This window comes from Equus przewalskii, chromosome 25 (genome assembly GCF_037783145.1).
Source record: "Equus przewalskii isolate Varuska chromosome 25, EquPr2, whole genome shotgun sequence".
In the NCBI taxonomy this organism is placed as follows: domain Eukaryota; kingdom Metazoa; phylum Chordata; class Mammalia; order Perissodactyla; family Equidae; genus Equus; species Equus przewalskii.
The window spans coordinates 11095762-11120735 of NC_091855.1; the positions used below are offsets into that span (position 1 = coordinate 11095762).

The 24974-nt window shown below is 54.7% G+C and overlaps 1 protein-coding gene across 6 annotated transcripts in view; it reads right to left on the bottom strand.

Moving 5' to 3' along the window:
* Positions 1–24974, bottom strand: part of SPTB (spectrin beta, erythrocytic) — a 114434-nt gene that overhangs the window by 14030 nt on the left and 75430 nt on the right. For all 6 annotated transcript variants that reach the window (XM_070593722.1, XM_070593718.1, XM_070593719.1 and 3 more), the window contains 19 exons: positions 24007–24877; positions 22784–22921; positions 18159–18915; positions 17497–17699; positions 17296–17386; positions 15885–16031; positions 14371–14634; positions 13798–14004; positions 13252–13341; positions 9659–9937; positions 8989–9119; positions 7865–8069; positions 7221–7595; positions 5523–5767; positions 4239–4377; positions 3698–3782; positions 2710–2906; positions 2355–2404; positions 1793–1871 (listed from right to left, as the gene is read on the bottom strand). In XM_070593722.1, the coding sequence (XP_070449823.1) occupies positions 1793–1871; positions 2355–2404; positions 2710–2906; positions 3698–3782; positions 4239–4377; positions 5523–5767; positions 7221–7595; positions 7865–8069; positions 8989–9119; positions 9659–9937; positions 13252–13341; positions 13798–14004; positions 14371–14634; positions 15885–16031; positions 17296–17386; positions 17497–17699; positions 18159–18915; positions 22784–22921; positions 24007–24877 (4553 nt within the window). The remainder of the gene's footprint in view (positions 1–1792; positions 1872–2354; positions 2405–2709; positions 2907–3697; positions 3783–4238; positions 4378–5522; positions 5768–7220; positions 7596–7864; positions 8070–8988; positions 9120–9658; positions 9938–13251; positions 13342–13797; positions 14005–14370; positions 14635–15884; positions 16032–17295; positions 17387–17496; positions 17700–18158; positions 18916–22783; positions 22922–24006; positions 24878–24974) is intronic.

Below are 24974 nucleotides of genomic sequence, written 5' to 3' on the forward strand. Positions count from 1 at the left end.
CTCAACAAAGGGCTCAGAAAGGAGCAGCAGCAGGAACCTGTTTCCACGAGGCCATGGGCCTGGTGGGCATCCGATTCGCCATCTGGTTTCTTCCTGGTACCAGGCACAGGCCAGTTTTCCCATCTGGTGGAGTGGCTGGCTCCCTGGGAAGGGTCTCAAAGCGGGGCTCACTCCCTCCTTTCAGGCAGATACTCAGGTCCAATCAAATTTTATTCCCCCCAAACCCAGTGACATTCAGGTGTTGGATGGAGGCGGCTCTGATGCACACGTAATTACATTTGACAGACATACATGACAATGACACAAACAATGGATGGAATTGCTCAGGTGGTCACAAAGGAGCCCGCAGACCCGGGACACCACTGCACGCAGACACACAGGATGCACAGCCGAAGCACAGGTGGGGGCGGGAGGCAGGGATGGTCCCAGCCCCAGTGTCCGCAGTCCATGCCAGCCCCCAGAGCTGTCTCTCCTTCCGGCGGGGGCTGTTGCTGGGGAAAAGGGGCTGGGACAAAGTCCACCAGAGACCCCTACATGTGACGATGAGAGCTTCAGAGGGAACTTCTGGGAGAGATGGTCCAGTGGAGCCCAGGACTGCCCTCTGCTGGACATGAAGGGCTGGTGCAGCTCAGAAAGGGAGGCTCTGGCCAGGCTCGAGGTGGCAGAGAGGGCTCAGAGTGTGTGGGAGTGTGGTGTGAGTGTGCATGCGTGTCACTCTCAGAAGTGTCAGAAGGGCTGAAATCTGAACCTGACAGGGATTCTGCACAGGAAATGCTCACTGTATGCACATTTTTCTGGGGTGGTTGGTGTACCAGAAATTTCCTCCTAGTGTATACAACCTCCCTAAACACCCAAAGGTTCAGGTGAGCTTGCCTGGGCCCCTGGAGAGGTGAGGCACATGCAGGATGAAGCCATGCAAGGCACATGCTGAATTCTTGCTGTCTTCTCAGTCAGCAACTCCCCTGGGCATTTCCCAAATACCTGGGTTACAGCCTCCCAGGCCCCCTGCACAGACCCCCTGGGTCCTTTTAACTAAGGGACCACATGAAGCCATAGACCCCAGGCCTCTGGCAGCTGGTCTGTGTTGGGTCCCTCCCTCCCCTCCCCTCAGCCAGGACTCTGCCACACCCTCCTTTTCTACAAGCTGGGGGGACTGACCCTGTGACAGAAGCCCTGGGCTCTCCCTGACTCGTGCGGGGCTACTTCAAGTCTGTTCTTGCCTCAGCACCAGCTGCATATCCAAACTCACTGCCCCACAGGCATCAGGCCGGGACGAGGCGAAGAGGAGGGGCTCTGCACAGGAGGCACGGATCTGCTGGAGGGGGGCTGTCCCCACTTCACTGCCCTAAACGCCTGAAGCGGGGGCAGGCGAGGGGACGGTCTATTTGTGAGGGTGCGAGTGTGTGTGTAGGGGGTACTGTGTTAAGGACGGAGTGAGAGGGAAGGTGGGAAAAGGGACAGTGTATACAACGAATCAGCCCTATATAAACTGCTTCCCCTGACGTGGAGGGTGATGTCTTTATACAATAAAACTTATTAGACTAGATAAAACCAAACTAAGAGAGTCACGTCACTGGGCGGGCCTGTTAGTTTCTTCTGGGTGGAAGGGGGAGAGGAATTACTCTTGGAGTTAGGAAAACCTAAGTAAAAAGGAAGACGGATGGGAAGGAGTCTGGGGGGCGGGACGGCACGTGTCCGTCCTGGCCTTCCGCCCTGGTTGAGCCTAGTCGGGATGAGACTACTCTGGCAGCAGCGAACCCAAGGAACTAGACAAATGGGACATGAAACTGACCGGGGACGTTCTCTCAGTGGCCGCATGATGGGGACCTCGGGGAGCCTCCCCTGCTGTCTCGCCTTCCTCCTCTTGAGGCCTATGGAAGACAGGGTGCCTTTAGAAAAACAAGCACCTCCCGAGGCCAGTGCCCATCTCCAAGGCCCGGCTTCCCCCTCTCACCCCAGGGGAGCACGGACCTCCTGCCCAGGCCTCCCGCCAGCCTGGCAGGAATTTAGCAAGGAGCCGCTTAATCTGCCTCAATCTGAGAAGTTAAGGCAGAAGCTTCAGAAAGGGACATGGCTCCATGCAGAACGGCCTCTGGGGCACGTGTTCAGGCGGTGCCCAGAGCGGGAGACGATTCTGCAGCAGTGGATGTGTGGGAAATAGAAGCCCCTCTCCGCCCTCAAGCTCCAGACACTGGATTTCTCTGACTAGTGGCCCAGTGTGAGAGGTCACCTGTGTATTGTTCAAACATCAGGGGGCCTGTTTCTGAGTATGGGCACCCTCCTCCGCCTGCCCCCCACTCCCCGCCTTGGCAGAGTGCTCCCGCGAAGCCACCGCCTGGCACTCCCACACTCACCCAGTCTCCTCCGCAGGTCTCGGTGGGGTCTGGCGTTCTTTTAGCTCAAGCTAGAGGAGGAAAAGGCCAAGGGGCTCAGAGTGGCCACGAGGGGAGCCTGCTCTCAGACAAGCTTTCTCTAGATGGCTCCCAGCACCTGACGTACCCTGGTGTTTGTTCCTTTTGGAATTACCTCCTTTTGTCTCCTTTTTGCATTTGAAGGTCAGTACTTTCTCTCTCTCCTATTTCCTTCCCTCTCTCCCCCTTTGCCAAGCCTTTTACCCCGTCCATCCGTAGGTGCCAAATAATGGGCTGAGAGTTCTGGACTTGAGAGACCCCCAAGGCGAGGCTGCCGCCGCCCTGAGCCCCAGCTCACCGTGGTGGGCTTCTCCAGGGCCGCAAAGCGCTCCGCCCAGCTGGCTGTGGACTTCTCAAAAGCCTCATGCCTCCTGATGAGCTTCTCCACACTGTCCACCGTGTGTCCAAAGTCCCGGCTGGCCAGGTAGGGCTCCTGGGCGATGAGCCACGCTTCAGCCACAGAGGCGTCCCTCGAGAACTGGCACACTTCCAGCACTGCCAAGAGAACAAGCCACAGACCCACCCAAAGGCCCAGGGGTCTGTTAGCACCCGGAGCTAACAGCAGCTCCTGCTGGGACCTCAGGGGCCACTCAGCAGACAGACACAGAGCTGGCGGTTAGGGAAGAGGCCCGCACAGGTGTCCCTGAATCATGTGGACACCCTGCTCAGTGGTGACCTGCTGCCTGAGGCCCCTCCATCACCAAGTGGGCCCTACCTCATGTTCTCCAAGAGATATAGTTTAAAAACATGCTAATTAGAACAAACGCTATTCTGAAAACAAAATGCAGTTTAGATGTACGCCTTTGAGGAGAGCTTTCTCCTCAGCCCTTGGCTATCTCTCATAATTGTGTGTGAGCAGCCATGGCGCCAGCCCCTGCCTTCGTGGCTCGGAGCTCCAACCTGAGTGGTGGGATTTCCTCCACCTCTCCTGGGCCTCCAGCTGCAGAGCAGAGAGCTCCTTCCACCTGACACACCTCAGACCAAACATCTGGGATGCCCCTGACCCCTCCTCAGGCTGCAGCTCTACAGGGATGCCAGCCCTTCATCGGCGGGGGGGAGCAGAAGGATGGAAGGCGGGCAGGGCGCAGGTGCGCTGGCTGGTTAGAGGTGGGCTTTCAGCAGTGTGTGTGCGGACCCTGAGGCCCTGGGCCCCCAAGCTCTGCTGACCAGTGCGCGGGGGCTCTTCTCCAGGCAGCGGTGAAAATCCACCACCTTGGGACATCACCCCACCCCCAGCAGGGGTCCAGCCCTGCCCCCAGGTTCCCCAGCTTCCAGGCTGCACTCACACAGGCAGAGCCGCTCCCAGCGGGCCTTCCACTTCTCCATCATCTCCTCCCTCCTGGACACCACCTGCTGCCTCTTCTCTCTGATCTGCGGGGAGGAAGGGGGAAATCTCAGGTTTTGGTACCCCCCCCCCCCCCCCGCCGTCTGAGGTGGTGGGCACGGGGGTCCTGCAAAGGCTGGGCTCGGTCACACAGACCTAACTTTCAAGGCTTGGCCCTGCCACTTGCCACCTGTGTAGCCTTAGGCAAATCATTTAACCTCTCTGAGGCACGTGTGCCTCACCTGGAAGTGGATTTGGCCAGCTCCAAAGCACGCACACGTGTGGGCGTTAGACAGGCTATGAGTCTGCTCTCCCCACTAAGCGGGCAGCTCCTTGCGGGGGGCGTTGGTGGAGCTCTAATTCTCAGGCCTGCACACAGTCCACGAGCGAAGGACAGGTGAGCGCCCTCGGAGAAACCACAGCTCCCTTCCAGGAAGCCGTCTGGCCTGGCCAGAGGGGCAAGCACCTGGAGGAGGCTGGCCTCTGTCCTGCCGTCCCCTCACCTCGTCCGAGGCCTGGTGCTGCCGCTGCAACAGGGACTCTCCGAGCTCCAGGCAGGCGCTGAAGTTCTTGCTCCGGGTTTCGATCTCTGCCTTGATGCCCTCATGGTACTTCTTGAGCAGTTCCACTGAGGAAACGTCCCTGGCGGGGAGGGAGTTTGGGGAAGGAGGAAACTCTGGGTCACTCTGGCCTGCTAGATGCCACGTCCTGATCAGAGGGGCCCACCCCCACCTGCCTGGAGTCTGACCCCATGCCCTCCTCTCTGGCCAGCCAGGGAGTCCTCTGCCGGCCCTGACCCAGCAACAACACTGATGCCCCAGTGTCTTCCATTGGTCAGTGGCCAGGGCATGGACAGGGGGTGCAGGGACTCCAAAAGAGGCCTGGGAATGTTATTTGGCAATACAAAGGAAGGAAGTACTGGTCCATGCTACAACATGGATGAGCCCTGAAAAGATTATGCCAAGCGAAAGAAGCCAGTCACAAAAGAGCACGTATTACATGATGCTATTCAAATGAAAAGTCCAGAATAGGCAAATCTAGAGAGATGAAAAACAGATTAGTGGTTGCCAGGGGCTGGGAGAGGGGCGGGGATGGGGATGATGACAGCTAAGGGGTACAGGGTTTCTTTCTAGGCTGATGAAAATCTTCTAAACTTAGATTGTGGTAATGGCTCTACAATTGAATATACGAAAACCCACTGGATGGTCCATTTTAAACGGCTGACTTGTATGGTTGTGAATTATATTTCCATAAAGATGTTGAATATAAAGCTTGGCCATCAGGACAGGCACCCTCAGGGCAGAGAGACAGAGATGGGCCAGCAATAATTGCTAAGATGATGCAAAGTGCGTAGAGAGCTCTGGCTCTTGCCGAGGCTGTCCCCACCTCTCATGGACAATGAGCTCCTTCTTGAGTTTTGGGGGAATGCCCCCTACATCCCAGTGCTGGGGGAAGAGTGATCAGTCTCAGACCTGCCCAGTTCTGGATGTGTGAACTGCTTATTTTCACTGACAACCATGGTCATTGCTCCCACTGTAGAATCTGAATGACAGATGTCTTTCTCGCCATGCTCAGGACTCCCTTCACTCTGAAATGGTTGGTCCTCCCATCAGAAGCTGAGCCACTCAGTTTCTGCCTGGACCCAGCCTCTGGTGCCCCCCAGGGATTCCTGTGCACCCACAGTCCAGGACTGTCCCTCCAGGGCGGAGCCCCAGTGCAGCACCCTGGTCTGCCAGCCTCAGGGACAATGTGGCTGAATGTTGCTGCCTTGAGGATGTCCCCCTCACCTGGGCCTCTCCTGGGTCTCGATCTGCCGGATGATGCTCTCCATCCAGGAGAAGAGGTCTCGGACCATGCTGAAGAAGCGGAATTTGTCCGCAGTGTCCACCAGCTGGGTGCGGCGCCCGGCACAGGCCTCGAGCAGTGCCTGCCACGCGGCAGACACTTCCTGCTCCTTGTACTGGATGGCGTCTGCCTTCTCCCCAGCATAGGCTGTCTGCAGGTGGGTGGCCACGTCCTGGAACTGCTGTACCTGTGGTGGGGTAAAACTGGACGTTGTTCCCAGGCAGACATGTCTTGGGCCTCTGATGGGTGAGGAGTCTATCTCCTCCTGGCCTCTCCCACCCAGGGCACTAGTGGATCTTCAGACTCCCACCCAGTGGTGCTGAGGGACAAGGTGCCTTGCTTTGGCACCTCTGCTGACCCAAGGCACCCCTGGGGCCTTGAAGTGGATTTGGGAGTGAGAAGGACTCTGTGCTCTTTGATCTCCTCAGAAGTATGACAGTTAAGTGTAGCTACGTACCAGACACTGTTGTGAACACTTTCTATTTATTAGCTCTCTCCCTCTTTACAACAATTCCACGAAAGAGGTACTACTATTACCCCTGTTTTTGAGATGAGGAAACTGAGGCACAAGAGACCCAGTGACTGGCCATGGTCGCTCACACTAGTAGAGGGGCGCAGCTGCGACTGGAACCCTGCACTGAGTGCCTGTCCTCAATCACTGTGCACGCTGCCTCTCCAAGGAGGGGGCTGTCCCAGACCCCCTGTTTGGGGGGCAGGGCAATGAAACCTCCTTCCTGAGACCTCAGTGGGGCTATCCCTGCCTCAGGGGCTCTGGTACCCCCAAGGCACAAGAGTCACATGCCAGGCCCCACCTCCAGCTGGAGGACAAATCCCTCAGAGGTCCCCTTCTGGTTGAAGCAGGGGCCCAATCTTCCTCGGTGTTCCATCCCTGAGCCTGCTGGGTTGGTGCAGGTGCACAGCCAGCCCACCTCTCCCTGCTCCACTGGAAGCCCCATGAGCTCCCAGCAGCTGGGGCCCCTCGCCCTCACCCTTTCTATCATACGCAGCTCTGTGGAACCCTATAACCCTGCAGTGGTGCCTCGGGGCACCCCAGTGACAGGAGGAGGGGTTCTAAGCGGATCTTGGGGCCCCTCCAGCTCCCATGTAGAAAGGCTGAACAGCCCGGTGGCTGAGGGCACGGAGGCTACAGCCAGACTGCAGGATCCGAATCTGGCTCCACTGCTTATCTGCAAGTTCCCGGGCAGTGTCTTTACCCTCTCTCTGCTCTGCTTCCATCCTCTCAAAGACGCAGATAATATGAGGACCCTACTCAGAGCGAAGCTGTGAGGTGACTACGTATATTGCTCAGAACAGTACCCGGTGCTGCATGAGCACCACACACGTCTGCTAATAATGCTGTTGCATAACCAGAGAAATTGCATTGTAAAGTATTTCATGCTTTGGGTTTTGTGAAGACTCAGCTTAAAGAACTAGTTTGGAGCTAAAGAATGACTGAAAGCCACTGCTCCCTGCCCTCCTGCCCTGAGCTGTTGCCTCTCTAAGGAGGCGAAATCTCCTGGTGCTTGTTCTAGAGGTTTCTCCTCTGGAAGCCAGGAGGCCCCCCAGGAAGTTGGTCGTGGGGAAGATGTGGAAGGCAGGTCTCTGGAACCTGTGGGTGGGCCGTGAGGGGCAGAAGGCACCTGCACGCCCAGCAAGTGGAGCTCCCGCTCGAAGGCCGTGTGCACGCGGTGGAAGGACTCGGCAGTGCTGGCGTCCAGCCCCACGTCCTCGGGCAGCTCACGGTGCTTCTCGTCGATGAGGCCCAGGATCTCGGCGCCCGTGTAGAAGTAGCGGTGCAGGTCGTAGGAGGCGGCCAGCAGCTGCATGCGTGTGTCGATGAGCTCCAGCAGGTCCGCCCACATCTCGTTCAGCCCGTCCTTCCACTCAGCAATGGTGGCTGCCTCGCTGTGGCCCGCGTCGATGAGTCGCTCAATGAAGGCATTCATGTTGTCCACCCGCTCCTGGCCAATCGCCCCAGTCTCCCGTGCAAAGTCCCGGAACTTGTCCCGGAGCAGCTGGACATGGGGTAGAGAGACGTGGTTAGCAGGGCTCACAGGCAGGGTGCTATCGTCACACTAGCTGCAGACCCACCCGGGCAGCAATGACAAACACCTGGAGCTGTGCTCTCACACCCTCCCCAGGGCGGCCTGAGCTCACACGGGTGTGTCTGCATCTCTATGCAGCGCTTGGCAACCGGCAGCCACATTGTGTGTGTCTGAAATGACGGCTCCTGCGTCTACTGCATTCAGGGAAGACAAAGCAAGCGATCGCTGTGAGTACTCACAGTAACGTGGTCAAAGTCTTGCCCCATTTCGGAGGAAGAGGCCACGAGCTCCTTTTCTGTAATCCACTGCTCCAGGCCATCTGCCTCCCTCTTTAGCTGGAACAGGTGGTACATGTTCTCCAGCTTCCGCTTGCGTTCCTCTGCCAAGTCCTTCAGCCCCGCATACTGCTTGTCCACTTGCCCCTGAAGTCTGATGATCTGTTCCCTGGAATTCAAACCAAGAAAGCTCTCAGAGACGGTGACAGAGGACCCAGAGCAGCCAGCTCAGAGGAGCCAACCTCCTCCTGCCCAGCCCGGCTGCAGGGAGAGGCGGGGAAGCGAAGCACAGGAGACATGGCAGCGACTTCTACCGGGGAAGAGCTGGAGACAGAAGGAACCATCTCTTAGCCCATGAAGCCTCAGGAGATGACAGAAACATGTCCTCCCTGGAGGTGGTTCCAGCGACACAAAGGAGGAACTTCTCCATTATTCTTCCAAGGAGGCTGATGGAGCAGCGCTGTCTGAGCGGGGCTCCAGTAGTAGCAGGCCCTGCTCGGCTCCTCAGGGACATGCCATACCAGGGGTTCAGTCCTTGGGCTCCTTGGGAGATGCTAGGGTGCTGCTGAGGACCCACAGCTGTGGACACCCTAAAGGCAACTGAGGACAGGGCCACATGTGAGGGCAGCCTGAGGTGTCTGGCCCAATGGGCTCCCGTTTAGGCAGAACCCACACAACTGATGTGCCTAGAGGGATACAGGCTTTCTACCTTCACTCCCATGTGATGATTTTGCTGAGACACTGTGAGACCGTGAAGTACCTTCTGGACCATGAAAACAAACGCAAAGTTAGTCTTCAGTGTCTCTTAGCAGAGTCTAACTCTTCAAAAGATTGGAGCTCTCGGATCACCAAGAGGGTAGTTTTGCTATTCCATTTTCTGATCTTTTTGCAAACCAGGCCTTAGTCAGCCCTGTTTGAAGTTACTCACAAAAAAACCACGACATAAAAGGGAACGGGACGGGTCAGCAGTCTAGAAAGAAGTTCTCAAACCCATAGCTTTTGGGAAAACTGTTTCTGTTTTCCCACTTGGACCTGAAGGGATCCTGTTGGTGGGGCCCCTGGCCTGATGCCCTGGGAGGCACACGCACCCCTCGGGGTGGCCTGCGGACAGTAGGCTCTGGGCCCGGCCGGCCAGCTGCTTGATGTTCCTCCCGTACTCCTCCACAGCCCGCTGCTGCCGCAGGTGCCGCTTCAGCATCACGATGGCACCCTCTTCATCCTAGGAGGCAGCGACTGTCAGTGCAAGCTCGGCCAGGCCCAGGGTGCAGCCCAGCTCCTGGAGGTGCCCAAGGTGCGGGGAGCCATGCTCACAGGACACCCACAGGAGAACCGCACACCACGCCTTCCTGCTACCCTCGTTTCCGGCAACGCCCGCACCTGCCTTCCTCTCGACTCCCCAGGTCTGATATCTGCGCTTCCAGGCCCAGCTCCAACCTTCTATCCCCTGAAAGCTTCCTATATCATTCCAGCTTTTAGAGACCCCCCCCCCACCTCACCTCTCACCCCCTCCCACCGTAGGTCATTGACACAGAATCCATGGCACAAAAAAGGTGAAGGACCCTTGGGTTAGAGCAAATCTCAGCTGGCACACAGGGCGGCAGCTGTGGTTCGCTGCAGCAGGGTCTTCTCAAGAGGTGGGGGGGTCCCCGTGCAGGAGGGCTCCTCGGACCCCCTCCCCAGGCTCCCACAAGGGATGTGACTGTGCCTCAGCTCCTGCTCTGGCCTCGGGCCCCTGCCTGGCACCCCAGCTGAGCCCACCTCGGGGCTCTCCTCGGATAGGACGTAGAGCTCCTGCTCGCTGATCCAGGCTTCGGCCTCACCCGCGTCCAGGTAGTACTGCTGCGCCTCGCTGGCCTCCCGTAGGCGCCGCAGCCGCCCGGCCGCCGCCTCCTGCAGTGTCTCCCAGGAGCCCTGCAGCTGCTGCAGGCGCTCGGCAACGTCCTGGCAGTCGATCTCCGCCGCCTCCACCAGCTGCTGCCCCCGCTGCAGCACGTCCTCGACGCGTGGCGCATGGCCCAGGATCTCGTTCTGCAGTGTCTGCGGCCAACAGCAAGGGCTCAGGGGCCGCCTCCCCGGGCGTACCTCGCCCTCCTGATCAGGGAGCTAGGGCCCAGCAAGCGGTGGCCAAAACTGCCCCTGGGCCTGGCCCTTCACGTGTCCTCCTCACCCTCCCGGGTCTCCTGAGACAAGCTCAGAAACGGGCACAGAGCTGCCAATCAGCGGAGGCAGGGGCGGCAGAGCCGGGCTGTCCGGGATCCCAGAGCCCCTGCTATTGACAGTCCCTGTTCTTTCTGTTTCAGAGCTTGATTTCTCAGTTGTACAAGGTGGGCAAAAGGAAAACAATTTTTAAATGGCCTTTTGATACCTTATTTTAGCAGCTTTCATTCCACATAAAACAATAGTCAACAGTTACTCCCTGTTCAGACTAGGATTTTGCTTTGTTTTTCTCCATTTCTATTTCTCAAATCTTTTGTGAGCTTTGTATTATTTCCCATTTGAGCCTCTGGTCACCAAAATGGCATTTTCCTCCCACTCTGGTGACTGGGTCACTTTTTTCTTCAGGAGGCCCACGCGTTACTCACTTTCTGGGTCCTACAGGCCGAGGCTAGCTGCTTCTTGCATGTGGGCTCTTGGCTCCTTACCCCTCATCTCCTCCCTTTCTAGAATTTCCCCACGGCCTTTGAAACCATCTGGAGGGCGGGGCCAAGAGCAGTACACATGGGCAGTACAGTGACATCAGCATTTAAAATATATAGAGATAGAAACATCCACAAGTCCCCTAACTTCCTGAAATGCATTTTTATTTTTTCAAAGATTGGCACCTGGGCTAACAACTGTTGCCAATCTTTTTTTTTTTTTCCTGCTTTATCTCCCCAAACCCCCCTGTACACAGTTGTATATCTTAGTTGCATGTCCTTCTAGTTGTGGGATGTGGGACGCCATCTCAACGTGGCCTGATGAGCGGTGCCATGTCCGCGCCCAGGATCTGAACCCTGGGCCGCCGCAGCAGAGCACGCGAACTTAACCACTCAGCCACGGAGCCGGCCCCTGAAATGCATTTTTACACTTTATGCCCAGAGTCTCGATTCCAACAATTTCCCATGGTCTGTGCAATTATAGTCAAGCAGCCCATGGTGTCAGCCCCACTTGCCTCTTTACTTCCCCTGAGATCTTATGACCTCTCAAGGCATTTCCCTCTCTCTTTGTAAGTGGTTCCTGCCTAGGCTCCTGTGCAGTGTGCTTACTTAGGATGTCTCCTTCCCTGACTTCATTCATTCAACACGTATTTACTAAATTATTTTCTAGGTACCAGGCCCGGTTCTAGATTCTAGGGACAATACAGAAACAATATAAACAAAACCCTTGCCCTCATAAAGTTTACGCTCTACTAGAGGAAAGAGACAGTAAGCGTGTAAATAAGTGAATGAACGTAGATAATGGGTTCCCTGGAGTGGATGCAAGCCTGGACTGTCTGAAGGCCAAGGAGAGGGCCAGAAGAGCTGAACACTGTGAAGGAAGGCAAAAGTGAGAAGAGAGGGGAGTTAGAGGCAGACGGAGGCTGGATCAGACAGGACAGTGGTTCTTAACCCTGGTTGCACACTGAATAATCTGGGAATACAGACACAGCCAGGCCCTCAGCCCCAGAGATCCTAATTAATTGAACCAAGGTGGGGCCTGGTGATTCTAAATGCAGCCCGAATGGAGAACCATTCGGGTGGCACCTTGCAGGATTTGTTCTTGCCGCAATGAACAGCCATTAGAGCAGTGGTTCTCAAAGTGGGGTCCCAGGCCAGCAGCATCAAGATCACTGAGGATCTTGATAGAAATGCAAATTACCAGGCTCTACTCCCAGCATTTGATTCAGTAGATTGGGGTGGAGCCCGGTCAACTGCACTTTAACAAGCCCTCTGGGTGAGTCTGACACACCAAAGTTTGAGAACCACTGCAATAAAGGGAATGATGAAACGGGATTTCGGCTTTAGCTGGGCTAGCCTAACATAGTCTTTGCTAGGGCAGCCACGCTCTCCCAAGAAATTATATTCCCCTTCCTGATTAGGGGAATCCCATCCATATTTGTCTTGCCCTTTTCCTGAAATAGCAACCTTCAGCCAGTGGAGCTCAAAATCGCTTGGCAATAACACTTATTGAAGCTAGAGAGAGTCAAAATCTTCAGTGTGGGAAAGACCAGAGTTGGCTCATTTTACAGTTGAGGAAACTGAGGCCCTGAGGATACTGTCTTCTACCACCTCCCTCCTTTATCTGGAGGTTGTGGTGTTAACTGAACCCCCGACCCCCGCCACCACCTTCCAGCTGAGGTCCCTGCGTGTGGCTGCCTGAACCTTAGTGACCAGATCACGTCAAGTGGAAGCAAAGGGCCGAAGGAGCTTTTAAGAAACCTCTTTGGACATAAACCATTCAGGCCCTTGCACAGTTGCTGGGTTCTGTGAGCTGATATTCTGGGGAAGGAGGTACTGTCTAACATGACCTTCCTTCCCCAAGGAGCTGCAATACAGACTGGTACTTGGGGACACACCACTCTTCTCTGGGATAAGTTCCAGACTCTCCTTGCTCGTGGCTGCAGCTGCCACTTCCTGACCCGACCCAGACAGCAGACCAGGCAGGAGGGACTCTCTGCCCCAGAGTAGGCCAGCTCCTGGCCAAGCACAGAGGCACTGCCACCCTAGGTAGCTGGCCTTTGTGGAGGATGCAGGCTTCCCCTGCAACACTGATACAAGAGGAAGTGTGTGTGCTCCCTTCTAGGATTCTGACCAGGGCCCCAGACGTTCCCAATCAGGCCTAAGTGAGAGCAGAAGAGCCGACAGATGTTAGCTCCAATGGTTCAGAGTCCAAGTTTAGTGACTTCCTAGTGGGGTTTGAGTTCCACAAGTATCCTCATGTGTCCAGAGAAATGGGGCCTGCTTACCCCGAGGACACCCAACAGGCCAAACTCAGCCCTGGAAGAGGCAAGGCAGCATTGGAGAGAAACCAGGAGCTATGTGGCCTCTCAGGGAGGCCATGGAAACAGAAGCTGTACAGCACATTAAACCCTAGCCAGGCCTCCAGGTCCTGTGCTCACCTGTGCCCTGATGGGTCTGAATGGCCCCAAATCCCAAAGCACCTGGACCCTCCCTCCTCTGTGGTCCTCCCAGAATTCTCTCTGCCATCACTGAAGCTGCTCTTTCTGCTACAAGACTACAAATACAGACTGGGCACCCCATAGCTACCGAGAAGAACAATAATCTGTAATCTGCTGTCACTGGCCTTCTGCAGGTCGGGGCTGGCTCTCCCTCCCTGGGCGGGGACGGGGTGGGGGTGGGGCAGGTGGGACTGACGAGGTGAGGCAGACTCACCTGGTTCTTCTTCATGAACAGCTGCACAGTTTGCAGATTAGTGCCATAGTCAACCGACTGGGCCAGAGGCAGCCTCTCCTCCACCCAGAGCTGTGGAGACCAGAAGGCAGGGGACAGCCGATGACAATCATGGCCACTCCTTCCCAACCACTCACCATGGGCCAGGCAGAGTTCTGCCTGCTGTGTCTCCCTGGTTCTTCCCAACACCCCATAAGGTTTTGCTCCCATTTTACAGATGGGGACATTTCGAAATTTTGAATTGGGGTTTCAGATCACTTGCTCCTGGTCACACAGGGGACAGGTAATGTAGCTGGATCTCAAACCCAAGTCTGTCTGGCCCTAAGGTCAATGAGTGAGTTACCGTTCAAAAAGCACTGGATTTAATTTTATGTATAATGTAATCATCACAACAACCCTATGAGATAAGAGGGTGAGAGGACCAGACATCTGCTGCCAAGGATCGTCCTGGGTGGCAGCCAGTTATCCTGACGGCAGCTGCCGGCTCAGCTGCTTGGGGCAGCGGTGAGGGGGCTGCAGCCAACGCACCGTCTCATCCTCTATATCCCGGCTGATCTGCAGCTTGGCTCTGGATGATTCCAGCTGCTTCTTCCTCCTCCCCAGGGGCTCCAGGAGGTTCAGGAACTGCTTCTCGATGCTCAAGTCCATGTCCCCCACCTCCTCTCCTTGTGAGGGCACCTGGGCAAACAGCTCCCCCAGCTCCTCCTTCCGCACGTTCACTTGGTCCTCCACACGCTGAGATGCAAGGGGACGGTGTCAGCACCAGTCTCGGCCCCTGGGCAGCCCCTCCCTCCTCTTCGTCATCTGTATCCTACCCATCCTCACAGGCCTGGTTTGAGCTCAGCCTCCCCAGGAAGTCTCCCTGGACACCCCCTCATCTTCTCCTCCACGGAGCGTCTGTCCCATTCTTCTCACGTGTGCATTTATTAACCTGTTGGGACCCCTGTCTTACCCATTGCCAAGGGGTAGGAAATGGGTTGTGAACCAGGAGACATTTTTGCCCTATAAAGCAGACCCAGCTAAGAGGAATGGATGGAGTACTCTCTTTCAGGTTTCAGATTTGCTCCCCAAGATCCCCTCTATTCCAGTGTGCTTACGTGCCTTCAGCTTAGCCAACATCCGGTTGACGCTGGTCAGGTCCTTGCCCGGGTCATCCGACCGCAGCTGGTCCTCCATGGCGCTGATCCACTTGTTGAGGTCTGCGTGAGTCTGCGAGCGCAGGTCGGAGCTCCTGGCAGCTAAGAGGTGTTGGGCCTTCTCCTGCGTGGTGGTCTGAAGCTCATCCCAGAGCTGGTGCAAGGCTTCCAGCTTCTGGGACACCAGAGCTGCAAACTGGGGCTTCTCCTCCATCAGCTCCTTCCCTTCCTGTGTGAGGAAGAAGGAGAGCTCACCCTCTGAGCTGGGCAGCCTTGGAGCAGCCCTGCTCCAGGTGGGTGCAAGGGGCTAACCGAGGGGAGGTCAGTGAGGCAGAATCTGCCTGGAACTCAGGCAAGGCTCAGCTAAAAGACTATGCATACCCAGAGTCATCTGCCGTGGAAGGTGGGACAGGGGGAGATGTGGTTGGGAGACTGCAGTATGGGGAGCTGCAGACAAGGGTCAGCGGGTACTCAAATTTTTTTAGATTAAAAAAAAAAAAAATCCAAGATCCATGCAGTCACAACCAGCCTGGAAACCTCCGTGTGAACTGCACTCTCTCGAGCTCATCTTCCCAGAGGCTGTGCACTAACCTTTGGTGATATCTTTCAGTTACTGGGTTTGTCCATCTGTTTTTCACCTGCATAAACGGACCTCTTTTGGGTGGGTGCAGTATGCTCTGACTTGGGCCCAGGAATACATAGTGCTAATAACAGTCAATCCTTACGGAGTGCCTAAGGATGCCAAGCACTATTCTAAGTGCTTTATGCTCACAACCCCCTGGGGGAGGTCTGTTAGCATCTTCATTTGACAGATGAAGACTCTCAGGCACAGGGAGGTGGAGGAGTCAGAGTGCCTGGCTTAGAGCCTGCACCCTGTACCACCGTGGAATGGCCTCATGTGGACCGCAGGCCTGATTCTTCCCAGACAGTCACAGCAGGGAGAAGCAAGGGTACCTCATCCCCAGATCTGACTCCAGGCGCATTTTGACTTGGGCCCCTGGGCAAGCTCATTACCAAGTGGACTCTTGGTTCCCCATCTACAAGCGGGGGTGAATGACCACTCCCTGGGGGTTGTGCCCATCCAAACGGTGAAGGTCAGTGGCCCCCTGGACCTCTTGGCTCATCTCACATATTGCCCTGTGCCTGGGCAGAACAGTGTGGGGCCCTGGTGAGGATGATGGAAGGCAAACAGAGGTAAATGCCTTCCTGGCACTGGGGAAGCTGAAGCTCTAACTAGGGTGTCCTCAGTGTCCAGGACTGTCCCCAGACTCAGGTCACCCAGAGGAGGCACCAATTCTGACCAGGCTTAACAGGACTACACTATCAGGAGATCTGAAAGTTTAACTACTATTCAGAGAGGTTTTTTACTTCTAAGTCCTATACTGTCCAGCAAGCTTCAGGACAGTGTCTATGCCCTGGGTGAAGCCCATTCAAGTAAGTCTAGCTGAGCAGAGAGCCTCCACCACTCGCTTTACTTACTGCGTCGATGTTCTCCAGCCACCCTTGGTGGGAAGCCAGCTCTGCCGCAAACGCCTGGTGCTTCAGCCATTTGTTATGAAGGTTTCTCGCTTCATCATAGGAGACATCCGGAGATGTCAGCAGCTTGTCATTGATCCAGAGAGTCAGCTGTGGGTAGAAAGAGTGAGTCCAAGGGTCCCTGATGCACCTCTTTGGCCAGGGGCTCAGGGCAGGACCTGCTGCCCACCTCTGGCTGCAGACAGAGAAGGCCGAGGGGAGGAAGTACGAACACAGCAGGGTAAGGGTACTACTCTCCACTTGGATCCCTAACTCCCAGCACAGGCAACTTAACCCATATTGTCTCAGGGCTAAAAGATGTGCACTGGTGGTCTCCCCCACCAGAGTGTGTGCTGTGACACCAGGGATGTTTATTCTTCTCTCCATAGTTCCAGGACCTAGGACAAGGCCTGACCCATTACAGGAACTCAACGTGTGTTTACTGAATGGATAGATAAATCCACCTTTTGGCAGTAGGGTGAGAAATCATCAATAAACACAGGGAAAATATTAGTGGAGGAAGAAGCCAAGGGCAGATCCTATAATTAACAATGAGGGATGGACTGTGATGAGTATCCAATGTTTCCAAGATGTCCTGGCACTATACCAAGGCAGGTTTGTGCCAAGGGCAGAAGGAGACAAAAACAAAGTCATTTGGGCTGAGTGGAAAGGGGCATGAAGATGGGAGCAGGAAAGAGGTCATGGAAAGCCCCATTCCACGTGGAAGTACTGTCAACAGAGGGACTGGGAGTACAGGTTAAAGCCCTACCCTGTGTAGCTCAGCCCAGGCTGAACAAGAACCTTCTGAGTCAGCCGTTCTCCAACTGGGAGGCTGGTTGAAAATGCTGCTTTCTCTCTCTCACTCATTAAGATTCTGATTCATCTGGGCCCATGTGGGGCCCAGGAGTCTCAATTTCACTAGGGCCAGGACTGGCTCCATAATTTCCAGGGCCCAGTACAAAATGGAAATGTTCAAAATTATTAAGAATTTCAAGATGGCAACAGCCGAGCACTAAACTAAACATGGGGCCTTTCTAAGCACTGGGCCCTGTGTGAATGCACAGGTCGCATGTCCTTGAAGCCAGCTCTGACTAGGGCTCTAGGTGACTCTAACGTAGATAGTCCTCAGGTCACTCTTTGAGAAACCTTGTCCTAGACTTGACAAATTAAAAGATACCTTTAAAGATTTGAAAAAAATAATTGTAGAACCTAAGATTCTAGAAGATGACCTAAGCTGCCAAGTACCCAGAGTTCTCCACTCATGGGATCCCAGACTCCTGAGTTAGAAAGGATCCCTGCGGACTTCCCACCTCTAGGGCACTTTGCTCCTTGAAAGGAATCTCCTGCAAAGGGGCCTGCCTTGCTGGAGCCTCACCTCCTGGCAGTTCTGGAGAAAGTTCTGGAGCGCCAGGTTGTCTCTCAGAAGATCTGAGGCCTCCTGGGCCTTCTCATTGTTCTTCTTGTGCCTAGAAGGGAAGCCAGAAGCTGTAGTCACAACAGTGCTGAGCCTGGGGTCCTTGCACAGCATCCCAGCCCTACCTGGCTCCTGCCCTGTGACCCGGGGAGCGGAGAGTACCTGTCCTCAATAAGCTGCACCTTCTCCTTGATCTTGTCTGAGTAGAGGTTTCCCTCAGCTACCAGAATGTTTCCAGAGTCCACAGGACTCAAGACCTTATCCCGGTTGTTCTCCATAGATGCCAAGAAATCCTCAAACTTCCGGATCCCCGCCTCTGCAGCTTCTAGGGAGTCTGGGGGCTCCAAGTGAGCCAGAGTATATTCCTGTTGAAGCAAGTTTCCAGACAAGGCATGAAGACAAGCTCAGGAGGTGGTGAGGGCACCTGCCAGGCAGGAGGTCCATGTGCAGCCATACAGGCTACAGCGTGAATGGCGCCCCCTGGAGTTGTACAAGGAAGAAGCTTTCAGGCCTTGTCACCCCACCCCCACCCAAGGGCACCTGATGAACAGTGTGCCTAGAGCCACAGGGAAGGGTAACTACCCAAGCGAAAAGTCGCTTCTCTAGCCTCTAACTGACCCAAAAACAAGGCACAGTTTGGGACACAAGGCTGGAAAAGGCACATGATAAGGAACAAAGAGGACTGTCCCCCTAATTAGTGGCTAGAGAGTCCAAGAAAAGCATAATTTGGTCCCTGAGTCCTGTAGCACATTCGAAGACTCACCTGTGCTATTACCCAGGGCAGCCCCCCCTCTCTGCCCCCAGCCCTGAATGCCTCTCTCTACCTGGTTGCTGAGGATGGCTTCAGCCTGCTTGGCATCCTTCTGGAACTCCTGGAAGCCGAGGCACTGGGCAAGGGAGCGGCCGCGGCTATCCCACATCCGATGCAGGGCATCCCAGCCACTATACAGGCCTTCCAGCCGCTGGCCCAGGAGCAGGTACTCTGGGTCTGTCTGGCCATGGATCACCTTCTCTCCAGAGGCCTTGATGTGATGGAAGTTCTCTTGATGCCTGTCAATGTCGTCCTTGATGGCCGCATGCTGCTGCAGGAGCTGCTCGGCCTCCGGGAGGGACTCGGGTGTGTCCTCGGAGGCCACAGCCTTCTGGGTCACGGACAGCCAGGACTGGAAGTTATCCAGATCCTGCAAGAAGGCCTGTAGCTGGCTGGCTTCACCCAGTGAGGCCTCCTGGCCCTCCAGGGCTCGCTGCAGGCCCTGCCACAGCTCCTCCACATACTTCTGCCGCTGGCCAATGTCATCTCTCTGCTCAGGGTGTGACTCCATCAGCTGCAGCGACTCACGCTCCAGGGCACCCGTGCGGGCCTTGATGGCAGTCACATCGTGCTCCAGCCCTGACAACTTCCGCTGGATGGCAATGACGCCTGCCAGGTCTCGGCTGAGGTCCTTTGTGGACTCCACTACCTTCGTTTTGTCCATGATCCACTTGCTGGTCTCCTCGCAATCCACGCAGTAGTTGTGCACCCGGAGAGCTGAGTCTACTTTTCCCCGCCGTTCTGCCACCATGGCCTGGAATGCATGCCACCTGCCAAGGGGGACACAGCGGGGGCACATAGAGACACCATCTTCCTTAACTCTTTCCACAGGGCATCCCTTCCCAGATTTCCCACCAGAGTCTCTCCCCACAGATCTCGCATGCCGAAAAAAATCATCTACCCAAAAAACTGTGGTGAGTAAAATTCATTTATCCAGTTTTACCCAAGATATATATGACCAATATGATCTTTCCATCAGCCGGAGGCGAGCAGTGATGTGATTCCAACCATAAGTAAAGGAACATGACGCTTAGGTAGGCTCTTTAATGTAGTTAAATTTCAGGCAAATATATGACCTCCCCAGATTTTGTGAAATACTGAAAATAATTAGAAAGCCCACATTATGAACTTCAAGAACGCTTCAGGACAAAGGGTCCCAGCTGCCCTGGGGGAACTACGAAAATGCCTAAGACCATGTTCAACATGCCCAGGGCCAGAAAAAGTCACCCTGGCTCTAAGAGACAAGAGGCCTGATGAAGAAAAGGAGGAGGAAGAGGAAGTAGGGAGGGGAGAAGCTGGGATTATAATTAAAATAGATGACATGATCTTAACCTTCAAGCGCAGTGCTGGAATGAAACTGGGAAACGTGCAAAGTTCTGGCAGATGTGCTAGGGGCCTGAGGTTGGTCTGCAGACCACAATAAGCCTCTTCTAAAGAGCTGCCCATCAGCCTGGGCCCAGACCACCAGGAACACCTGCCTTGGGCCTGGGTTTACTCATTCTACATTACTGTACCACATAAGCACACGAGAGTATGCTGAATGCCCATTCACGAATCAAACCCATCTCTCTTGAATACCCCCAAGGTTTAACCATTACGTTAGCCTTTAGGATAATATAGACATAGCCAGACTTTGCCTTATGGACTGTACAATTTAGAGAGAAAGTAAGAGCTCTCAAAATAAGCTCACAAAATAAGTACAGTACTACGTACACAGCACATACCAGGCAAAGGGGACTAAGGGAGCTGTAGGAGCAATGGGGTGATGGTGGCAGGTTGTGTGATGGTCTTCTGAGCTGTATCTCAGTGACCAGATCTCTAGAGCCTCCACTGGAGTGATCAATAAGGTGGGGCCCTGAGTACCTCTCTCATCTTTGCATCCCCAGGATCTAGGGGCTTGGGGTGGAGGGACTTGGCAGAGGGACTGGATAGAGTACGCTGTGGGCATTTCCAAGGTGTGACAACAGCTGCTGTCCGGATTGAAAGACAGGTCTGCAAAGAGAAGTGGGAGATAGGCTGGGAAGGATCGAGACTATCAGGAGAGAGAGGAGCAAGAGCCCAAAGATTGCTCAGCTCCCCTCCTACACTGTAAAGAATTCTGTGCCTGGCATGCAGATGGTGCTGAGGCTGGGAAGTCAAAGGAAAGGAGCTGAAGATTTTCTCCAAGTTGGTCTGAAACCACCAGGAGGCGATAGTGAGGTGCTCCAGGGCTGTGAGATCTCCTGGCCCCATCCAGAAGCCACGGGAGAGGGTCTGGCTGTGCCCCAGGCAAGAGGCCCCATGGTGACTTCCCAGGCTTTTCCTGGTGTGACCTCACTGGAGCCGCCAAGCAGAGGCCACACAGGGGACACCTTGGGGTTTGGGTCTAGTCTGCCTCCCAAACCCTCTATTGCACCATCTCCAAGAGGGAGGAAGTTGACAAAGCCGCTCGAGTCAGCACTGGCCAGGCCATGCTGGGAATCCAGGTTTGGTCCTGGGCCCAAGATTATTACAAAAATGGTCAAGTGGAATGCGTACTGTGGAAGGTGATCATGCATTCAATAAGTGTTTGAATGACTCATATGTGCCAAGCTTGGCAGAAGATATTTCAGTTTTGTCCTGTTCACTCATTCACTAAGCATTTATCACGCAGCCATCACGTGCCTTGTGCCAGGCACTGTTCTAAGCTCTGGGATACAGCGATGAGCCAAGTAAAGGGCTTGCTCTCATTGGAGTAGGGCAGAGACAAATCAATGAGTCTACAACCCATCAGGTGCTGACAAGTACAAAGAAAAAATAAAGGTAATAGGATAGAAGCAGAGGGGCTGAGAGGGAGGGAGGAATTTAATATTTCAATTGAGTGGTCAGTGAGGACTGCTCCAATAAGCTGACATGTGAGCTGCCATCTAAATAAAGTAAGGGAGTAAGCCAAGTGGATATCTGGGAAAAGAACATTGCAGACAGAGAGAACCTCAGACAATAATGTGCCTGGTGCGCAATACACGAAGATATAGCTCTTCATTTGCTTGTAGTCTGGTAGGAAAGTTCTTCAGGACCAAAGTAATTATAAAACAAAGCAGAATGTGAAGCTCAAAGCCAGTAAGAGGAGGGAAAGATAGATTTTCATCTGGGACTCTGGGCAGGAGAGGAATGTGGCCTGGCCTAAAGGACGGACAGGACTGGAAGTATGTAGTTGGAGGAGGACACACTCTGGGAGAGAGCACAGCGCGGGCATGGAGGCAAGACTGCTAGTGGAGGCGAAGAACGATAGTTGTTTAAAAAATATCTGAAGAGCTATTGCATGAAAGAAGAATCAGAATAAGTTTTGATCTCTCTAAAGGGCAGAGCCAGAACCAGTGAGTACAAATTTCACTTCAATCTGAGATCACACTTTCTAAGTGAAAGGAGTTGTCCCAAATTGGATTGGTTGCATGGTGAGGGGGTGAGCTCCCCATCCCTGGAAATGTCTGTGCAGGGGCACAGGCTGTGTGGGCACGTCGCTAGACTAGATGACTTCTCAGGCACCTTTCAACTCTCAGATTTAACGGAAAGCCATCTTCCCAGTCCATCCCTTAGGTTCTCTCTCACCTGAGGATGGCAAGTTCCTTATGCATTTCACTTAGGAAGGTGCATGGCTTAGGGTCTTTAAAGATCAACATTCTCTGACTACAGCTCATTAAGGCAACTGATGTATAGCTGACAACTTCTTCCTGTGTCTCGCATATGTGCACACTCTTGCACACGCACCCCCGTTACCGCCAAACCTAAAGAGCAAAGAGGCGTTCTCCTCCTCTGCAGAAACCTCACAGTTACAAAGGAATCCCTGAACTACATCCCCTACATTCCCATCTTTGGAGGCTGAGACAGTCGGCCTCGTTCTAGTGGCTCTGAAGTGTCCCAGTCGCCCCCTGCCTCCCAGTAGGCCCCTCCAGAGTCTCCACCATGCTGACCCTTTTCTTCCCTCACTCCATCTCAGACTGCCTGAGGCCGAGCAGGGCTTGGGCACAGTGTAGGGAAAGGGGCAGGCCATGGGGAGGTGGTGACCATGCAGCATTGTGTGTGTGGGGCCCCAGGGAACACACGTGTGCTGTCCTCAGAGATCCCGAGGAAGCCCTGGGCAGTTAGGCCCTGTACTGAGAGCTCCTCTGGGCCTGTTTTTTGTTCTGGCTACACAGCGTGCTCAAGGCTTCCTGCTAATTCTCTTCTTCACTCAAGCCAGCCTCATGATCGAGACTGCAATTTGGCGCAGACAGGAGCTTTCTTTTGTGGACAGTACTTAAGAGCTGTCAGAAAGCAATTTTCCCTGCCTAAGAATGTCCGGGGCAATGTGGCATGAGTACCATATGGCCTGATTCTACGGGCACACTCAGAATGTCTCCTCTTTCACACAGGATACCCACCCCCCACCAAAGGCATAGCATTTGCAGCTCTGTGAACACATCTCTCTCTCCCTCCCTGGGACAATCACCACCCAGGTCCCTCCTCCTTGCTGCTGCAGCTCCAGCGTCAGAAGGAGACCGTGGCTGAGAAAGACAGGAGCTCTGAGGGCTCAAACCTGGGAGTGCATAGGATGCGTCCTGACTTCTAGGCCACATCCCTGGGGGTGTGTCATGTGCCAAGAGGAGATGCCCCCAGCCCCTAACCCTACCGACACCCCACCTGGTGTTCAGGTTGTCTTGGTACTTCTTCACTTCCCCACTGCGTGGGTGGCCACTCTCTACCAGGCTGTTGGCAGCAGAGTTCACGCCTTCAATCTGAGCCATCAACGACTTCATCTCCTGGTCCAGAATGTCAAACCTGATATGGACAGAGAAAATGAGGACTGGAGAGGCAGCAGCAGGCACTTCATTGCCAGTGGCCACCCAGTCTCCAGAACATGTAGCTCCTGCTTTCTCCCTCCACCTCCTAAATAATTTGACCAGGTAAGGGAGAAGAGAGGAGAAAGATATGCTGACACACCCTATTTTCTGGTTCATGGGTCCAGTTTCATGGTTTAGCATTTCCTGGATCAGGCTAGGAGAGAGCTGGTTACTTACTACATGGGCCACTGGCTCAAGAGAGAGGTGTTGGGGAACAAAGAGGTGTGTGTGGGGGGCTAATCGCCACAGAGACTACCTGGCATGCCTACCAGCTGCTGCTCTGAGACCCTAATTCCACTGCCCTGACATCTTGACCTGAAGGATACCCTCCCCAGGCAGGTGCTCTGTCCCTGAGCAGGAGAAGGGAGAGCTGCTGTGGGGAGGGGCACTGTGTGGTTATAAAAACTGACCCTTCTGGGATAGGAGCCCAGGTCTATCCAGCATCAGTGTGAGACCACCTCAGCATGCTCCCAGGAATGTGCTCTTCTCCTCGACTCTCCGGATTCTGTACTTAGAATGCTAGAGTGCCACACAAACTGGGGGAATGCCTTCCCATGCTGGAGTGTGGATGGCACCGAAACAGCAGAAATGAGGATGGCCTTGAAGACTGGTGGTTTGCACACCGGTCTGCGGCCCTCAGGGTTCTGTGGCTTAGTGGCTGCCACAAAAAGCTAGAGCTTGTGGGGTTCCAGCCTCTCTCCTCCCCATTAACCAGGTCAGCTCCCCTTTCCTCTGTGTTATATGTCAGAATTCTTGATACAGTTCATTTGAACAAAGGCTGCTATAGCTGAAAGTAGTCAAATACTTGGACTGGAAAGAGCCCCTTGGTTTTATTTTGAGGAAGGCCCCAGGGGATGAAGTACCCAAAGCCACAGAGTCAGATTAGAACTCATGACTCCTGGTACCTGGGCATCCTATGACCTCTCAGAGACCCTTGTTGACCCAGAGGTTGTTCCCACGCTAGGGAGAGGGGGACTGCAGCTGTTGTTCGCGGCGGCAAGGAAGAGAAGGGTCAGCTCTGACCTGTGCTGCACGACCTCCAGGTCCTCCAGCGTGTCTGGGATATCCATCTGGTCCAGCCACTTCTCCTTCTCACCCATCCACAGCTGACAGGCATCTGTCTCCCCAAACACTGTATACAGGTCTAGGGCGTCCTGCAGCCTCCGCTGACGTAGGTCCGCCTGAGCCACCACCTGCTGGTAGAGCTCCTGGAGGGCCTGCAGCCGATTGGTCACATCTGGGGAATCCCGAAACTCTTGTGGGAACTCCTGGGCCTGCTGCTCCAGGTGCTTCATCACCTCATGGCTCTCCTCCAGCTCCTCCAGGAAGTCCTTGTGCTTTTTCCTCAGGGCCCGCGTGGCCCCTTCATCCTGCCCCACGTCTTCGCCCGAGAGCAGCCGGTGGGCATCCTGCAGCCAGGCCTTCAGTTCATCCGCATCGCCCTGGAACTGGAAGAAGTTCTCAGCATCCTGGAGGTTCTTCTTACGAAAGGCAGCCAGCTCCTTCAGCTGGTCCCACTGGGTGGCCACCTCCTTGATTCGGGCCTCGATCTGTGGGTACCCAAACTGCTTGCGAGTGACCATGCCTTCAGCTTCCTGAAAGATCTGCCCCAGGTGGGCGTCCAGCCCACGGAGCTCATCCTCAAAGGCCTTGTGCTTGCGTTGCAAGCTGAGCACGCTGGTCAGGTCCTTGCCGTAGTCCAGGGAGGAGTAAATCTGCTCCTTCTCCTTGATCCAGCTCTCAGCCTCATCCATTTCCCAGAAGAACTTCCAGAGCCGCTTGGACTGCTCCAGCTGGGCCTTCCGCCCCGCTGCCATGTTGCTCAGCTCTGCAAAGCACTGCTCCAGGTGGCTGACACGGTCCTGGATGACCTGGGGGTCACAAGGCTGGTACCCTGGGAGGAATTGGAGCAGGGAGGACAAAAGGGGTAAGAGTTTCATCGATGGGCAAGCTTCAGACCAGCCGTCAGGCTAGAACCACACAACCAGCCT